Genomic DNA, 13,858 nt, shown 5'->3' with positions numbered 1-13,858 from the left:
CCTTTCTGTTTTGCATACCTTGCCCAGGTAGTTGCTTTCCTGGTAGTTGTCTTCAGACTCCATTGTTCCCTTTTGAAATCTTTGGCTGTTGTCACCAGCAATTAAGTTTTTGGATTTAAGTTTCATACTAAATTCTCTGCCTGCGGCTTAGTTAAAATGGCTCTCTCAACACTCATAAACCAGAGTAGCAGACTCCTTTAGAGCAACTTACACCTTTCTTCTTTGTAGGGGCAGTAGTTTTTAAAGGAAAAATGTAGCTGCAGGGGCCAGTCCAGTCTGCTCTGATCATAACATTTAATAATAGAATTAGCATATAAGTCTCAGCCATCTGCCAAGTCTCTTTTCCGCCTGCCCACTTAGCACTTATCACTTTCTCTCTTCCCTCTTTTTCTCTTTCCCTTTACCCTCTTATTTCCCAGGAGAGCAGCCTGCTCTTATAGAAGAACATATATTACTTTAAAGTAAAGCTCATATTGCACTTCTGGTGCCATGTTTCTTTGTTATTTTAGCTTTGTGATCTTGGTCAGTTTATTTCATCGTCTATAAAATAGAGTTAGCGATATATGCCTTGCCAGGACCATTGTAAGGATTAGAGATTATGTTTTTTAAGTCCCTGGCACAGAGAATGTTCTCATAAAACAAGAGCCCCTTTTTCCTGTGAATCCATTGCTATGATTTAAATTGACAAGTACTTATTAGCATCTAATCTATGCTAGACTCTGCTGGGGATGGTGAAGAGATCAAGACAAAACCCAGAATCTCTGAATTCAGGTGTGTGATGTAGAAAGGAGACTGACATATAAACAAATAACAGAAATGTGCTAGGTGCAGAGGTATATATAAAGTGCTATAAGCAATTAATTCCTTTTCCAGCCCTGTTTGTGGAGTGGTTTCCAAGTATTTCTTTTGAGAAAAATCCTTGGTAGTCAAGATGGGTAATAAATAGAAAGAGAGAGAGAGGGGAAAAAAAAAACCTTAGAGGTTTCTGTAATCAGAGATGCAAACATTTTAAGAATTGATTTCAGCAAGGCACTTGATAAAATCTCTCATAAAGTCCTTGTACATAAGATGGAGAAATGTGGGCTGGCTGATAGAATAGGAGGTGGATTTTGAAGGTGGTTATACAACTATGTCCAGGATGTTTTTCTCCTGCAGTACTTTATTTATAAAATCTCTGGGTTGGAGGGAACCTTAGAAATAGATCATCTACTCTAACTTGTGCCTAAGACCTTGCTGTAACCTGATCTCTTTTTCTCCCTTTGAATTTTTTTTTTTCATACCCGTGATTCATTTATTTTTTAACTGGAAGTTTGTGCTTCTTAATCTCCTTCACCTATCTCTCTCCTCCCCCCATAGCCGCCACCCCCCACCTCCCTGGCAACTACCTGTTTGTTCTCCGTATTTACAACTCTTTCTGTTTTGTTATGTTTGTTCATTTGTTTCACTTTTTATATTCCACATATAAGTGAAATCATATAGTATTTGTCTATGTCTGACTTATTTCACTTTGTATAATACCCTCTAGGTTCATCTATGTTGTTGCAAATGGCAAGATTTCTTTTTTTATGCCTGAGTAATATTCCATTGTGTGTGTGTATATATATATGTATATGTGTGTGTGTGTGTGTGTGTGTGTGTATATATATATATATATATACATATATATATATATATATCATCTCTTATTTATCCATTCATCTGTTGATGGATACTTAGGTTGCTTCCATATCTTGGCTATTGTAAATAATGCTGCAATGAACTTGTGGCACATATATCTTTTCGAATTAGCGTTTTATTTTCTTCAGGTAAATACTAGGCCTTTTAATTTTTTGTGTGTGTCTGTGTGATACGCGGGCCTCTCACTGTTGTGGCCTCTCCCGTTGCAGAGCACAGGCTCCGGACGCGCAGGCTCAGCGGCCATGGCTCACGGGCCCAGCCGCTCCGTGGCATGTGGAATCTTCCCGGACTGGGGCACAAACCCGTGTCCCCTGCATCGGCAGGCGGACTCTCAACCACTGCGCCACCAGGGAAGCCCGCCCTTTTAATTTTTAATTCAGTAGTACAGAAAACTATATAGTGAAAAATATGCCTGCCTCCTCTTCCAGTCCCCAGGTGTCCCTGTCATCCTCCCTAGAGATAAGACATTATTAATAGTTGCTTCTGTGTATGATCATGTTTTATTATATGTATCTCTTTACACCTTGTATTATAGTTATTTGAATGTATGTGCTGTCTCCCTTAGTAAACTGTAAGCTCCTTAAGAGCAAGAACCATGCCTCATAATTTCCTATATCTCCCCAAACTTACACATTGAAGATTATCAATAAATACTTGCTTGATTAAGTATTTAAAGGAAATTTGGACTAGGGGAAGACAGGCTTCTCTGGTAACATGCCACAGTTTTCTGTGTCCTTGGCCGTATCTTTAACAGTCATTTTTCCCCAGTGACTTGGATGAACATGTAGAAAGCATGCTTGTCATATATGCAGATGACACAAAGCTGGGAGAGCTAATAACATCAGATGACAGAATCAAGACTTCACATGATCTCAACTGACTGGAATGTTCAACTGAAAAGAATAGGGATAAATATAAAGTCCTGTTAAAGGGGAAACATACCCAACAACTTAGTTACCCAAGTAAAGAATTAGGAGACCTGTCTTGATAACATTTTTGAAGATGATTTGGAAGGATAGGGGATAGATCTTAATTGCCTTTACTCTCAGTTTAAGCCAGTAGAATACCAGGATTGTCAATAAAGTAAACACAGCCTTGGCTGAATTAGTAGAATATGAGTCCAGACAAAGCAGCTTGTGGTTCTTGTGTTCTCTTTACTGGTCAGACTGCTTGTTGGAATATTGGGTCCATTTTGAGGTGCCACAAATAGAAGACTGACAAATTGGGGTGTATGTAGAGGAGATTAACTAGGAAGGTAAAACATGGGTATAGGAATCAGACAGATCTAGACTGTTCTAGGTTCTTCTGACTAGTTGTGATAGCTTGGCAAAGTCAATTCCTTTGAGTTTGTTTTCATATGTTTAAAATAGGGCAGAATAATAATACCAATCTCCAGAGGATCATTAAAAGGATTAGAGCTACCCTAGGCCCTCAGAGGTTCTGCAGTCCAAGTCTTATTAGTGATTGGCTTAATGACTAGATATAGTACCTGTTTTGAAGGTGGTTACATTTTAGTGGGTCAGCCAACTGAGTAAAACCAAGATTGTAATGTAGCTTGTTAAGTGTTCAAAGAGCTGACTTGTGGAAAAGGGGGTAAACTTATTCATACAGCCCCCAGTAAATGCAGATTAAGCCAGAATTGTTGTGTAGCGGTAGAATGGGTTTACCTAGGAGGAAGTGAATTCTCCTCAGTGAATGGATATAGTTGAGACTGTTTAATCACTTGTCAGGGTTGCTTATAGAGGCATTTATATGAGTGGGAGGTTGGACTAGGAGGATAGGTAAACTATGGCCAGCCAGGAGTCAAATGTAGTTAGACATCTGATTTTATAAAGTTTTATTGGAACATACCACACCCAGTTATTTATAATGTTGCCTATGGCTGTCTTCCTGCTATAATGCAGAGTTGAGTAGTTTTGACAGTTAAGGCGATGTGACATATCGCCTTCCAAGCCTAAAATAGTTACTGCCTGGTCCTGTACAGAAAAATTTTGCTAACCCCTGGTCTAGGTAAATGCTTCACAACCTAAATTATTTTGTGAACTGATAAGCTTTCTAAATTCTCTGTCATGGGGATGTCAAGTGTCAGGAGGGACAAAGGCAATATTTGAAGTGAGATGGTCACAGTTCTTCTTGTTAACTCCAAGGAATGAAGACTGGAAAACAGTTGGTTAATTAACTTCCAAGACCCTTTAAGAGAGTGTGATTTGATAAACAGACACCTTTTGCTATGAGAAAAGTATTTGTATGCCACTTGGACTAAAGTTGTCTATACCCACTAGAATTAGGAGGTGGTCCTATTGTAGTGGAAAAGACTGGTTGTGTTAACTGTTCTGAGCTCTCATTTTCTCACTTGTAAATGGAACACTTTTCAGTTTTGTAAAGATTGGAGCTAATGTGGGCACTCAGATTTAGCTGTCATTGCTATATATCATAAAGCATCTTATTGGAGTATATGTGTCACAAAGACAGAGTTTTCAATGGGAAAGTATAAATCCTTCTCCCTAGTGCTGCAAGTTAGGATAGTACACAAAAACCTTTCTTGGTGTGGACTAGATCTTTAGATCTAATGGCAAGTAGAGGAAAAATAGATCTCATTAGCAAATATGGGAATATCTTGCTGCTGGCAGTTTCAGTCCATATTATGCAAGTAATATTCTCTGTACTAGAAAGGCAGAGGTTTCCCAGACAGTCACCTTTCCCAGTGGAATAGGATTTTAAACTTTTCTTCTTCGAGTACATTTTGTCTTTTATATTTAGAGTCTACTGCCAACTAACAGTTTTTCTTTTTTGTTTTGTTTCTTTTTTTTGTTGTTGACAGTGTTGACTCGGAGACAAAAAGAGACTAAGAGAAAGAGCAAGAGTGAGAGTGGGACAGCTGCTCAGATTTCCCTAGACATTGACAAGTAGGTATACTGTGTTTATGGAGCTCTTGCTTATTAACGCATACCATCACTTAGACCGAATAAGAGACCAATTTCTCTCTTACCCTGGGTTTCTTCGGCCTGGCAATCACTTTGTTGCTTTAATGCCTGTATTTCTTTTTCATATTCCCAGTTTATGTCAGCATAAGTGGGTGGCCTCTCTATCCCTTTTTGTTACTCTGAAAAGACCCTGCCACCCACTCCACTTCCACCTTGCTCTTAGCTTTCTGTTTTCTTTGAATTTGCATATTGGTGTTTGGTGCTTTGGGGAAGCAGTGTGCTATTTTGCAATGTAATGGTACAGAAGTTGAGTTGCAAGAAGTTGGGCAATATTGAAGACTTCCTTGGGTTGTGGGTTGCAGCTTGACTAAGAAAGCACATTCATTACAAAGGGAGGCAGGGGCAAGGGGTGGGTCAGGTATAAGTGCTGCCTCCTGAAAGTAAAGACATCACCAACAATACATTAGAGCAGTTAGTCATTAGAAACATTTATCTTTGAAACACAGATCTGATCTTAGATCCTAAATTTCATGGCTGCCTTCCCTAATCGAGTTGAGCAGAGCTCCACTTGCTCCTTTTGGAATCCTTCTGTCATGCAGTCATTTTTCTAGAACTGTATTCATCACACTATTGCAGTAATTTTTTTCCTTTCTTTTTTGACATTTCTGTCTCCATGGCTAGTCTGTGAGTTACTTGAAGGCAGATGCTTGTCTTCATTCATGTTTATATCCCCGGCATCTAATAAAATGTGTGTGAGACAGCAATAACAATAATACCTGTTTGTTGAGCTCTTAATATTATGTGCCAGCCACTGTGCTGGGTGGTTTATTTACTTTGTAACTATCACAATAGCTGATAAGGTAGTATTCTTTCTTTTTTAGAAATAGATATAGAAACTGAAGAGAAATTATACGTAACTGGTTAAGATCATGTGGCCAGAACTGGCAAAGTCTACCTGACTCAAAAACTTAACGCTTCTTCTTACAGTGCTGCTGTCTCTTATGTAGTAGGGGGTTAATAAATGCTTTTTACATTAATTAATAAACCTTGAAAGGTACACTAGTGTAGCTTTTCTCATAAGTCAGAGTTTTACTTGTATTCTCTCTAATGATTAATTACTTGAGAGACTTATTTCTCCTATTTTAAAGACCCTTCCAGAGAAATTTTTCCTTAAAGGCAATCTAAATCTTTCTGTAGTAACCGAATAGCAACGGCCAGAAGTAGAAGCTTTGGAAAGTTTTCTTTAGCTTCTTAAAACTAAGATGATTTTGAGTCAGGCAGACCTGGCTTCTGACAGTTATTAGCTATAGGACTTCAAGGAGAATAGTACCTTCCTAATAGGGCCCACCAATTAATTGAGAAATTGTGTTTAAAGGGCCTTGTACCAGTTCTCACCACAGAGAAAATACTTCATAAATGTTCATTTTCTTCCTTTGTCTCCAGTGATTCCATTTTTACTGATGCCTAATAAACCTTACCTCAGGGACACAATTTCCTCTCTTTCCACAAACTCTACGATTATAAAAAGATAAAAATAACTGTATATATGAAGTTGTGCAAAAGCCTCTGGCAGAACCACATGGTTTTAGTAACTTCCTAGTGGATGTTGCAGGTTGTAGAATTAAGGAAGTCAGCATATAGACGGACTTGATACACTAATCAGACAAGTTCATCTACCATGGTAAAAATGTCATTTTGATTTAACGCTCTTGGTGTTCCCTTTTCTGTCTAAATTTTAACTTCCCTTTGAAGGAAACAATTATACTTAATTTGAGAAGAGTTTGACTGAAGTCTGGAGAGCAATTAGCATTGTTTGAGATAGTTAGAAGAGCTGATTTCATTATCATCCCACTGCCACAACAGCAGGGTAAGAGAAACAGCCAGGGAAAACCACTAATCACTCAGTCCTTTTGATTGGCATTGGGTTAGTTTTATTGGCAATCCTGCTGAGCGAATCTGCTTTGGTTGACATGTCTTCTTCACGGAATAACTTTAAGACATAAAAACACAATTTGAGACATATTTAGGAGCACAGAGGCAAAAGCAAATCTTAAAACTGCCTTTTCTCTCTTTCTTCTGATTGGCTAGGAATGAGAAGTGTTATCTCTGTAAATCCCTAGTCCCATTCAGAGAGTATCAGTGTCATGTAGAGTCCTGTCTCCAGCTTGCAAGAGGTGACCAAGGAGATGGGCCTGAAGAGAGTGATAGAGTATGCTCAACTGTGGAGGGGAAGCGTCCACAACGGCTGAGGAACCCAAAGGTATGTGTGGAGTGTTTTAGGAAAGGTTACCTAACCCTCCACAGTTCTGTTCTGGGCTTTTTTCCTCCCTCCTTCCTTCTTCTTCTGTTTATCTTGAAATAGGATTTGTGCTTTTTAAAATTATTCTTTTAATTAAAAAGTAATATATACTCATTGTAGAAAATATGGGAAGTTCAAAAAAAAGTATGAAGAATAGCGAAATTATCATCCATAAGTTAGTTACTCAAAGATGACATCTTCTAGTATTTTGGCCTGTTTTTTTTCTAGTCTTTTTTTAATGCATTTTAATGTAATTGACACCATATTATATATGTACATATACACATATGTGTACATACGTATACTTGTATGTGCATATATATATATACACTTACAATTGTAACATAAACACCTTCCTGGGTTTATTTTTAAACTGTTTTTTAAATTACTCTTAATGTTTTTATCAGACAGTCAATTAACCGTTCTCATATTATTGGACGTTCAGATTGTTTTCCAGTTTTTCTGTATTATAACGCTGTGTTTAAAACATTAATCAGTCTTTGTACCGCTGATTATTTCCTTAGAATAGATTTCCTGAAGTGGAGCTCTTAGGGCAGTGGGTATAAACATTAAAATCTCTTGAAACATACTGCCAGATTACTTTCCAGAAAGTATATCCAGTTGTATACCCACTGCCAGGAACATACAGTCAACTCTGTTGAACACCTCATGTGCCTAGACTTATTAGGAAACTGTAGCATGTGGTCCTGGTCACTGGGAAGATGTGCTTTCTGGGCTTTGTGATTAGAGATCAGGAAGAGCAAGTCTTGGCTTAGAGATCAAAGATAAAGCAGCAGCTCCATGTCCAAGGCTTACTGACATAGCAGTCACTGAACACTAAGATGGAGAAGCCATTATCTGTCATGATGAAAAAAAAATATGAAGAAAAGTATGAAGAATCAGGGGGAATTATCTTTTCCTTATATGAATGGGGTGATGTTTAGGTGGTAATTTGGAGTTAGGGCTTACGGGTATGTGCTTATACCATAGAGCTAGTTTTTTCTCTGTCATCGCTGCCTCTAGAAGCTAATTTGAAACTGTTATTTTCTATTTTAAATCTCTCCAAATCTATCATAGGTCAAAGGTTACTGTTCTCTAATACGATCTTGGTGGAATAATTTGCCTTGACTCTGGTATCCATTCTTAGATATATTCTTGGCATAAAGACGTATTCTTTTAATCATATTTGCTTTTTTACTGTGTACCCTCGTTTATTAGAAAGCAAAAGACTTTCCTACAGCTGTACCCCTACACCTCTTCTCTCCTGGAGATAGGTGTGATCTGGGCTAAGGAAGTTGTATTTTAGACTCTCTGTGTAACCCTTTCATCTATTTTTCTGTCACAGGAAAAAGGCTTCAGTGAAGGCCGACTCCTTAGTCTCTTGGAACAGTCTGAGTACAAGACTACAGGTGAGGATCCCAGGACCAGTTTTCTGAGCTTCTGTCTGAGGCCTTCTAGTAAAAATAGCCACTACCAACTCCCCTGACTTTTTGCTAGAGTTATGTGGTTGTACATTTGACCCAGTCAGCCAGCCTTTGAGACTTGGTCTAGGTCATCTCTCCCTAAGGAAGATGAAATACTCTGTCTTATTTATCATGTGTTTTGTATCAGCCTCTATAAAGCTTGAACTTTCTACTTGCCTTTTGAACTGGGGAAAAAACATTTCCAAATCAGAGCGGAATGTGGTACAAGCCCTAAGTACCTCCTAAAGGAATAGGCATTGAAAACTAGTCATTACTGTCATCTCCTAATGTTTTGTGCATCATTCATGTTACCTTTAGCATAGTGTCTCAACCTCTGTTCCTGAGGGACTGTAGGAAGTAATTCTGTCTCTGTGCCTAATATTTAAGGAGGAGTAGAGTGGATTGTTTAAGAGCATTGCATAGAGTTAGTAATACCAACTTCATAGATTGAAAGGATTATATCTAGTAAAGCTCCACACATATTCCCTGACGTAAGTAGGCTCTTGATAAATGTTAGCTGCTATTATTACTGTTGTTGTTGGTAATAGTTGCTATTGTTAAAATTTACTAGATGTAGGTGGAAGAGGAACTTTTGCTTAGGTCTGGTGAGATTTGCTTCCCATCTAGTTCTAATAGTTCATTCCCAACAAGCAAATCTGTTGTGCCTTCTGATGACTATAAAAAGGCAGCCTCTCTGAGCCCCATAGCCTGCTGCCTTTAGGTCAGCAGGTTGTGAATCTCTTCAGGTAGCAGATTTCCCTTGGCAACTCCTTGTTCCTCAAGTCCAGATTTGAAGTAGATTTATTCAGTGGTTATTCATTCAAAAGTGTTTACCTCTGTACTTTTGCAGGTAAGCCTGTTGGATGCTAATGCTCACATTCCATTGGTCTGGGGATTGGGGATCTGAGCTACCTGGATAAGCCTGATGAAGAGCAAGCAGTGCCCAGAACATAGGAAGCACACGATCAGTGAAAAGTGTTATGATTACAACACCACTAACAACATTATTACTTTTTCTGTCCTATCACAGATGCAGAGATAAAGACCAAGTTTTCAGAAACAAGAGCCTTCAGGTGAATTGGGGTGTGCATTGAAGTGTGGCTGACAGCAGTTCTAGAAAAGTACAGCCCTGGTCCTATGTTCTGTGTATAGTGTGATATTCAAACTGTTGAAGTAGAAAACTGTGGAACTGTGTGACTGCTCTCTGTATAACTCTGTGCCTGCCATATATCTGGGCTGAGAATTGGATAACTACCTCAAGTTCATTCATGGTGTCAGAACAAGCAGAGGAAAAGCTGTCTTACTCCTCTTTGCCTCTCTATCCCCACCCAACCCTTGTCTTCTGACTTAAAATTCAAGCAGCTTGGGAATTTGGGTCTGAATCCTCATTTCTTTACTGCCCAACTGTGTGGCTTTGGGTATGTGATTTACCCAGTGTCCTCATCTGTGAAAGGGAAATGATAGTACTTATCTGATTGGATTATTCCAAAGAGTACATGAACTAATAGTATATGTAAATACCCCTGGTACACATACTTAGTGCTTATTAGTAGGTGTGTATTGAATTCTGATTTTTTTCTCCTTCTCTCTAGGGTGCCTTCACCAGGGGTAGAAGAGGCAGGTTGCAGCAGAGAGATGCAGAGTTCCCCTGCACATCTCAACTTAAATGAGTCTCCCATCAAGTCTTTTGTTTCTATTTCAGAAACCACAGATTGCTTAGTGGACTTTAAAAAGCAGCTTACTGTCCGGTCAAGTAGCCGGACACGGACCAAAGCAGGCAGAGGAAGAAGGAGGAAATCCTGAATTTCTAGGGTCTAAAGGTTGACAAAACCATTAGCAATAGGGGTGGGCCATGTTCATTAAGCCTTAGTGGTCTCCAGTTCATTGTTATGCAAGTTTTGGCCCTGCAGTTTCTACCACCAGCACCCACTCAGTGTTCTGGTTTTTATGTTTTCTATAAGCTATACAGACAACTGTGTGTAGTATCCTGTTTTATAACAGTCTGTTTGAATTCACTTATGGTTAAAAAGAAAATTTAAATATATTTATCTATGTTTGTATGAAATTTTATTTCAATAAGATGGAGATTTTCTTTTTTTTCTCTGGGCTTAGGGGAGGGATATTTTAATTATGGAGCTAGTTCTCAGACTCATAAATTGCATGTTTCGGAATGAATTCCATTACTGGTCTCTGACATACTGCCTATATTCACAAAATGTGTAGTGCACAGTTCTGAACACTGTGTGGTTACTCTTGACTTTCTCTGACATCATTCTGGAAGATGCCAGGGCATTGAATTCTACTTCTGTTCTGCTGTCCTTAACATTCAGTGACTTGTCATCTCATCTTGCTGCCTCACCCAGTTAAGAATTCTCAGCCAGAGCATAGGACCTTTGAGGGATATGTCTGACAATTCTTGCCAGGAGTTTGTAAGTGAACTCTTAAGTTATTAGTTCCTATACAATTACTTTTTCTTCCTAGATTAACCAGTGGGGATGCCTTGCATATTCATCTGCTAAAACTGAGATTAGTTCTCTTGCCATCAGAGGTCATAGCAGCAACAGGAAATAACTTCTATTTCAGTTCATTAGTAGAGGAGTGCACATTCTCAACCACATTACCCAGGACCTTCCAGTGAAGAGCAGAGATGTGGTCTATCCTCAGTGCATAGGCAGACTCCAAAGATGAGAGGATGTTGAATGGCAGAAGCAACTGCCTGAGGGAGATGACCAAACAAGGATGTTGAGAAAGCTAGCTTTGGCCCAAGTTGATTTGAAGGTGTAGTGGGAGATGGTATGAGGTGGCTGCCGACCAGGAAAGGATCCTGGGACAAGATAAACAGGGCACCACTCACACTCTCCTAACTTCTGATTTACCAAGTCCAAAATTTTCTTTTCCTTTATTTTAAAACAAACATGAAGTGTGTGTTAGACTGAGGAGTTCAGAGATAGCTAGAAGTAAGGCACAGCACAGGCCTTTAATGCATTGTTTCCTGCCTAGCTGCCTTTGCACACAAGCTCTTTGAGTTAGAAAAAGGCAGGATGGCAGGCTCACCATGTCTTGGTGTTGGATGGCACTGACATTGTGGCCAGCATCACATTAATATTGCTGTTATTTTTTGAGCAATTGCTATGGTTCAGGCAATGTGTGTAGCTTCATTTATTCCTCACAGCAACCTTATGAGGTAGGTATTATCCTCCCCAATTTTCAGATGAGGAAACAAAGGTTCAGAGTAACAAATTAAACCACTTTTTGTCCATGGAAGTGAGACCACAGTGCCCTGCCTCATCAGTCCTAATGAAAATGCTGTATTTTGACTCTAGTACTGATTATTTTCCTGTTTTCCTTCTGAGAAATAATTTGGCCCATCAGCTTAACTCTCACTAGTTTTCTCTCAGTAAATGGCAATTTATTGGAGGTAAAGTTCCATAAACAGGGAATAGTATGTTTATCTCTCTGCCTGAAGATAAGAAAAGATAAAGGGCTGATTCTAGAAAGTGAATTATTTAACTTAAAATTGAGCAGTCTCCCTAGAACATGAATCAGTGGCAAATTGTTGGAGGAAGGTGTGGACCAGCAGGACGAGTACTGGTCAGCTTATTTATTAACTAATGTGGAGTCAGGGGGAAACGGCCATCTCCCCAGACCCTCCCACCTCTATCTTTGGTAAAAGCTGCTCATTTGTCTTATTTTCCCAATACCAGTGGTTTTTGTGGGAGGGGCCTTAGTAAGACAGTGAAGAGACAAAGTCAGTGAAAAGAGTATGACATCAACCTGAGTCTGAACCCCTGCTTCTGATACAAGTTAACCTCTGTGAGACCTAGTTTCCTTTTCTATAAAATAGGAAAAATCTTACAGGGTTCTAAGGAGTAAGATAATGTGGGTAAAAGCACAGTATCTGTCTCATAGAAGGTGAGTGAACGGCAGCATTCGTTACTCAATGTGATGCTAGTTTTGTATGTCATAAGTAGTGTTACAGTGAGAGGAGGAAAAGCCAGAGAGACGTGAAGAGCAGATGTGAGAGGATACAGTTCGACTACCTTAGTTCCATCAAGCACCAGCCTTCCACAGCAAGCTCGGGTGTTTAGAGCTTGCCTAGGACCCCTGGGTTTTTGGGTTTTGTTTCTTGTTTTTGTTTTGTTTCTTCCGAAAGATGGGAAGCAGCTGTTCTGATGGTGTTGTCAACTCATGAAGAGCTGGGAAGATCCAAGCATTTCACAAGCTATTGTGATAAATTGGGAAAGAGAAGGTAACTTCTGTGTTAGGCACTGTGGTTGTGTTATTTCATTTCATCCTTATAACAGCCCTCTAGCAGAGGCTGTGCCTTGCGCATTTCCCCTGGGCATTCACTGTTCTATTACATACCCGCAGGGTCCTATTGCAAGAACCTGTAACTCTCTGCCTTAGCACTTCTCTAGGCTAGTGTGTGGCACAGGCTGGGAGTGCCAGGGAGTGAAGGCCCCTGAGGCAGCCATCAGCCAGTAAAAGATGGAAGTTGGAGGATAAATTCTCCAGCTTCCTCACCTTAGGTGGATGCATTCTATCTGTCTCCCAGAGTTCCCCTGTGGGATTGAGCCTCAGTGGCTCCCAGCAGCAACTTAATTATGTATGCTCTATTGGCTTCCTTCCCTTCCTATCTCACTTCCAACTCCCCTGTCAGTGCTTCCTGGATCAGGGCTGGGACTGGGGTGAGGGGCCCTCACTCTTGGGTTCATGTAAAGGCAGCGTTGACACTTGTGTGAACCTAAGAGGGATTCTCTACATTTTATAGCTAGGCACTTCACATGCATTGCCCTAATCCTAATCATGGCCTGATTACTTCCCAATTAAACCTTTTGCACTCAAATTAGGTCTGCTTCTGGAGGAGCCCAACCTAAGGCATTAGTCTCCATGTTTTATACATGGAAAACTGAGGCTCAGAGAAGTGAAGGAATTCACCTAGGTCATACAACTGGTAACTGAGATGGGATTCAAACCCAGCTCTGTCTGACACCAGTGCTGATTCTGTCTGCTATACCATACTACCTCCTACTTCCCACTTGAGTCACAAAACTCAATGGAAATTTTAAGTTTGGGTGGGCTCATTCTCACCTGTGAGGCAGAGAAGCTTTGGCCCTAAGTTGATTTAGAAGGTGGGAATTGGGGTGAGGGGAAGGCAGGTAAGTAAGTAGATGGTAGTACCAAGTGGGAAGATGGAAGAATGTATAAACCCAGAGTGGAAAGGCTGCTGAAGCCGTATGTACCAGGAAGGCAGGAAGAGGTTACTTATTTCCTCTCAGTTTCAAAAGCCCTGGACTATTGAGGTTGTGGGAGGGCTCTTCAATTTAACAAAAATTAACTGATATCTATCCCACGTTAGATATAGAACTGGGCCCCGGAGCTCCAAAGGTAAATAAGAATCATTCTTTGGGAGCCCATAGTACAGTGGGGGGAGACAAACAGATTCTTTTAATAGACTGTAGTTTATGCAATGATACGAGATCAAGACACTACGG

The 13,858-nt window shown here is 39.9% G+C and overlaps 1 protein-coding gene across 2 annotated transcripts in view; it reads left to right on the top strand.

Annotated features, from left to right (window-relative positions):
• UIMC1 (ubiquitin interaction motif containing 1) overlaps positions 1-10,419 on the top strand; it is a 191,398-nt gene extending 180,979 nt beyond the window's left edge. The window contains exons 11-15 of one of the 2 annotated variants that reach the window (XM_065873423.1): positions 4,499-4,583; positions 6,690-6,861; positions 8,246-8,309; positions 9,394-9,436; positions 9,956-10,419. In XM_065873423.1, the coding sequence (XP_065729495.1) occupies positions 4,499-4,583; positions 6,690-6,861; positions 8,246-8,309; positions 9,394-9,436; positions 9,956-10,166 (575 nt within the window). In that variant the 3' untranslated portion in view covers positions 10,167-10,419. Of the gene's footprint in view, positions 1-4,498; positions 4,584-6,689; positions 6,862-8,245; positions 8,310-9,393; positions 9,734-9,955 lie in introns of those variants that run through there. The other variant, XM_065873424.1, reaches the window with a different exon arrangement.
• The last annotated feature ends 3,439 nt before the right edge of the window (positions 10,420-13,858 follow it).

The sequence above is a fragment of the Phocoena phocoena genome, chromosome 3 (assembly GCF_963924675.1).
Source record: "Phocoena phocoena chromosome 3, mPhoPho1.1, whole genome shotgun sequence".
Classification (NCBI taxonomy): Eukaryota; Metazoa; Chordata; class Mammalia; order Artiodactyla; family Phocoenidae; genus Phocoena; species Phocoena phocoena.
The sequence above is the reverse complement of the archived record's forward strand: the minus strand, read 5'-3'. Positions and strand labels throughout refer to the sequence as shown.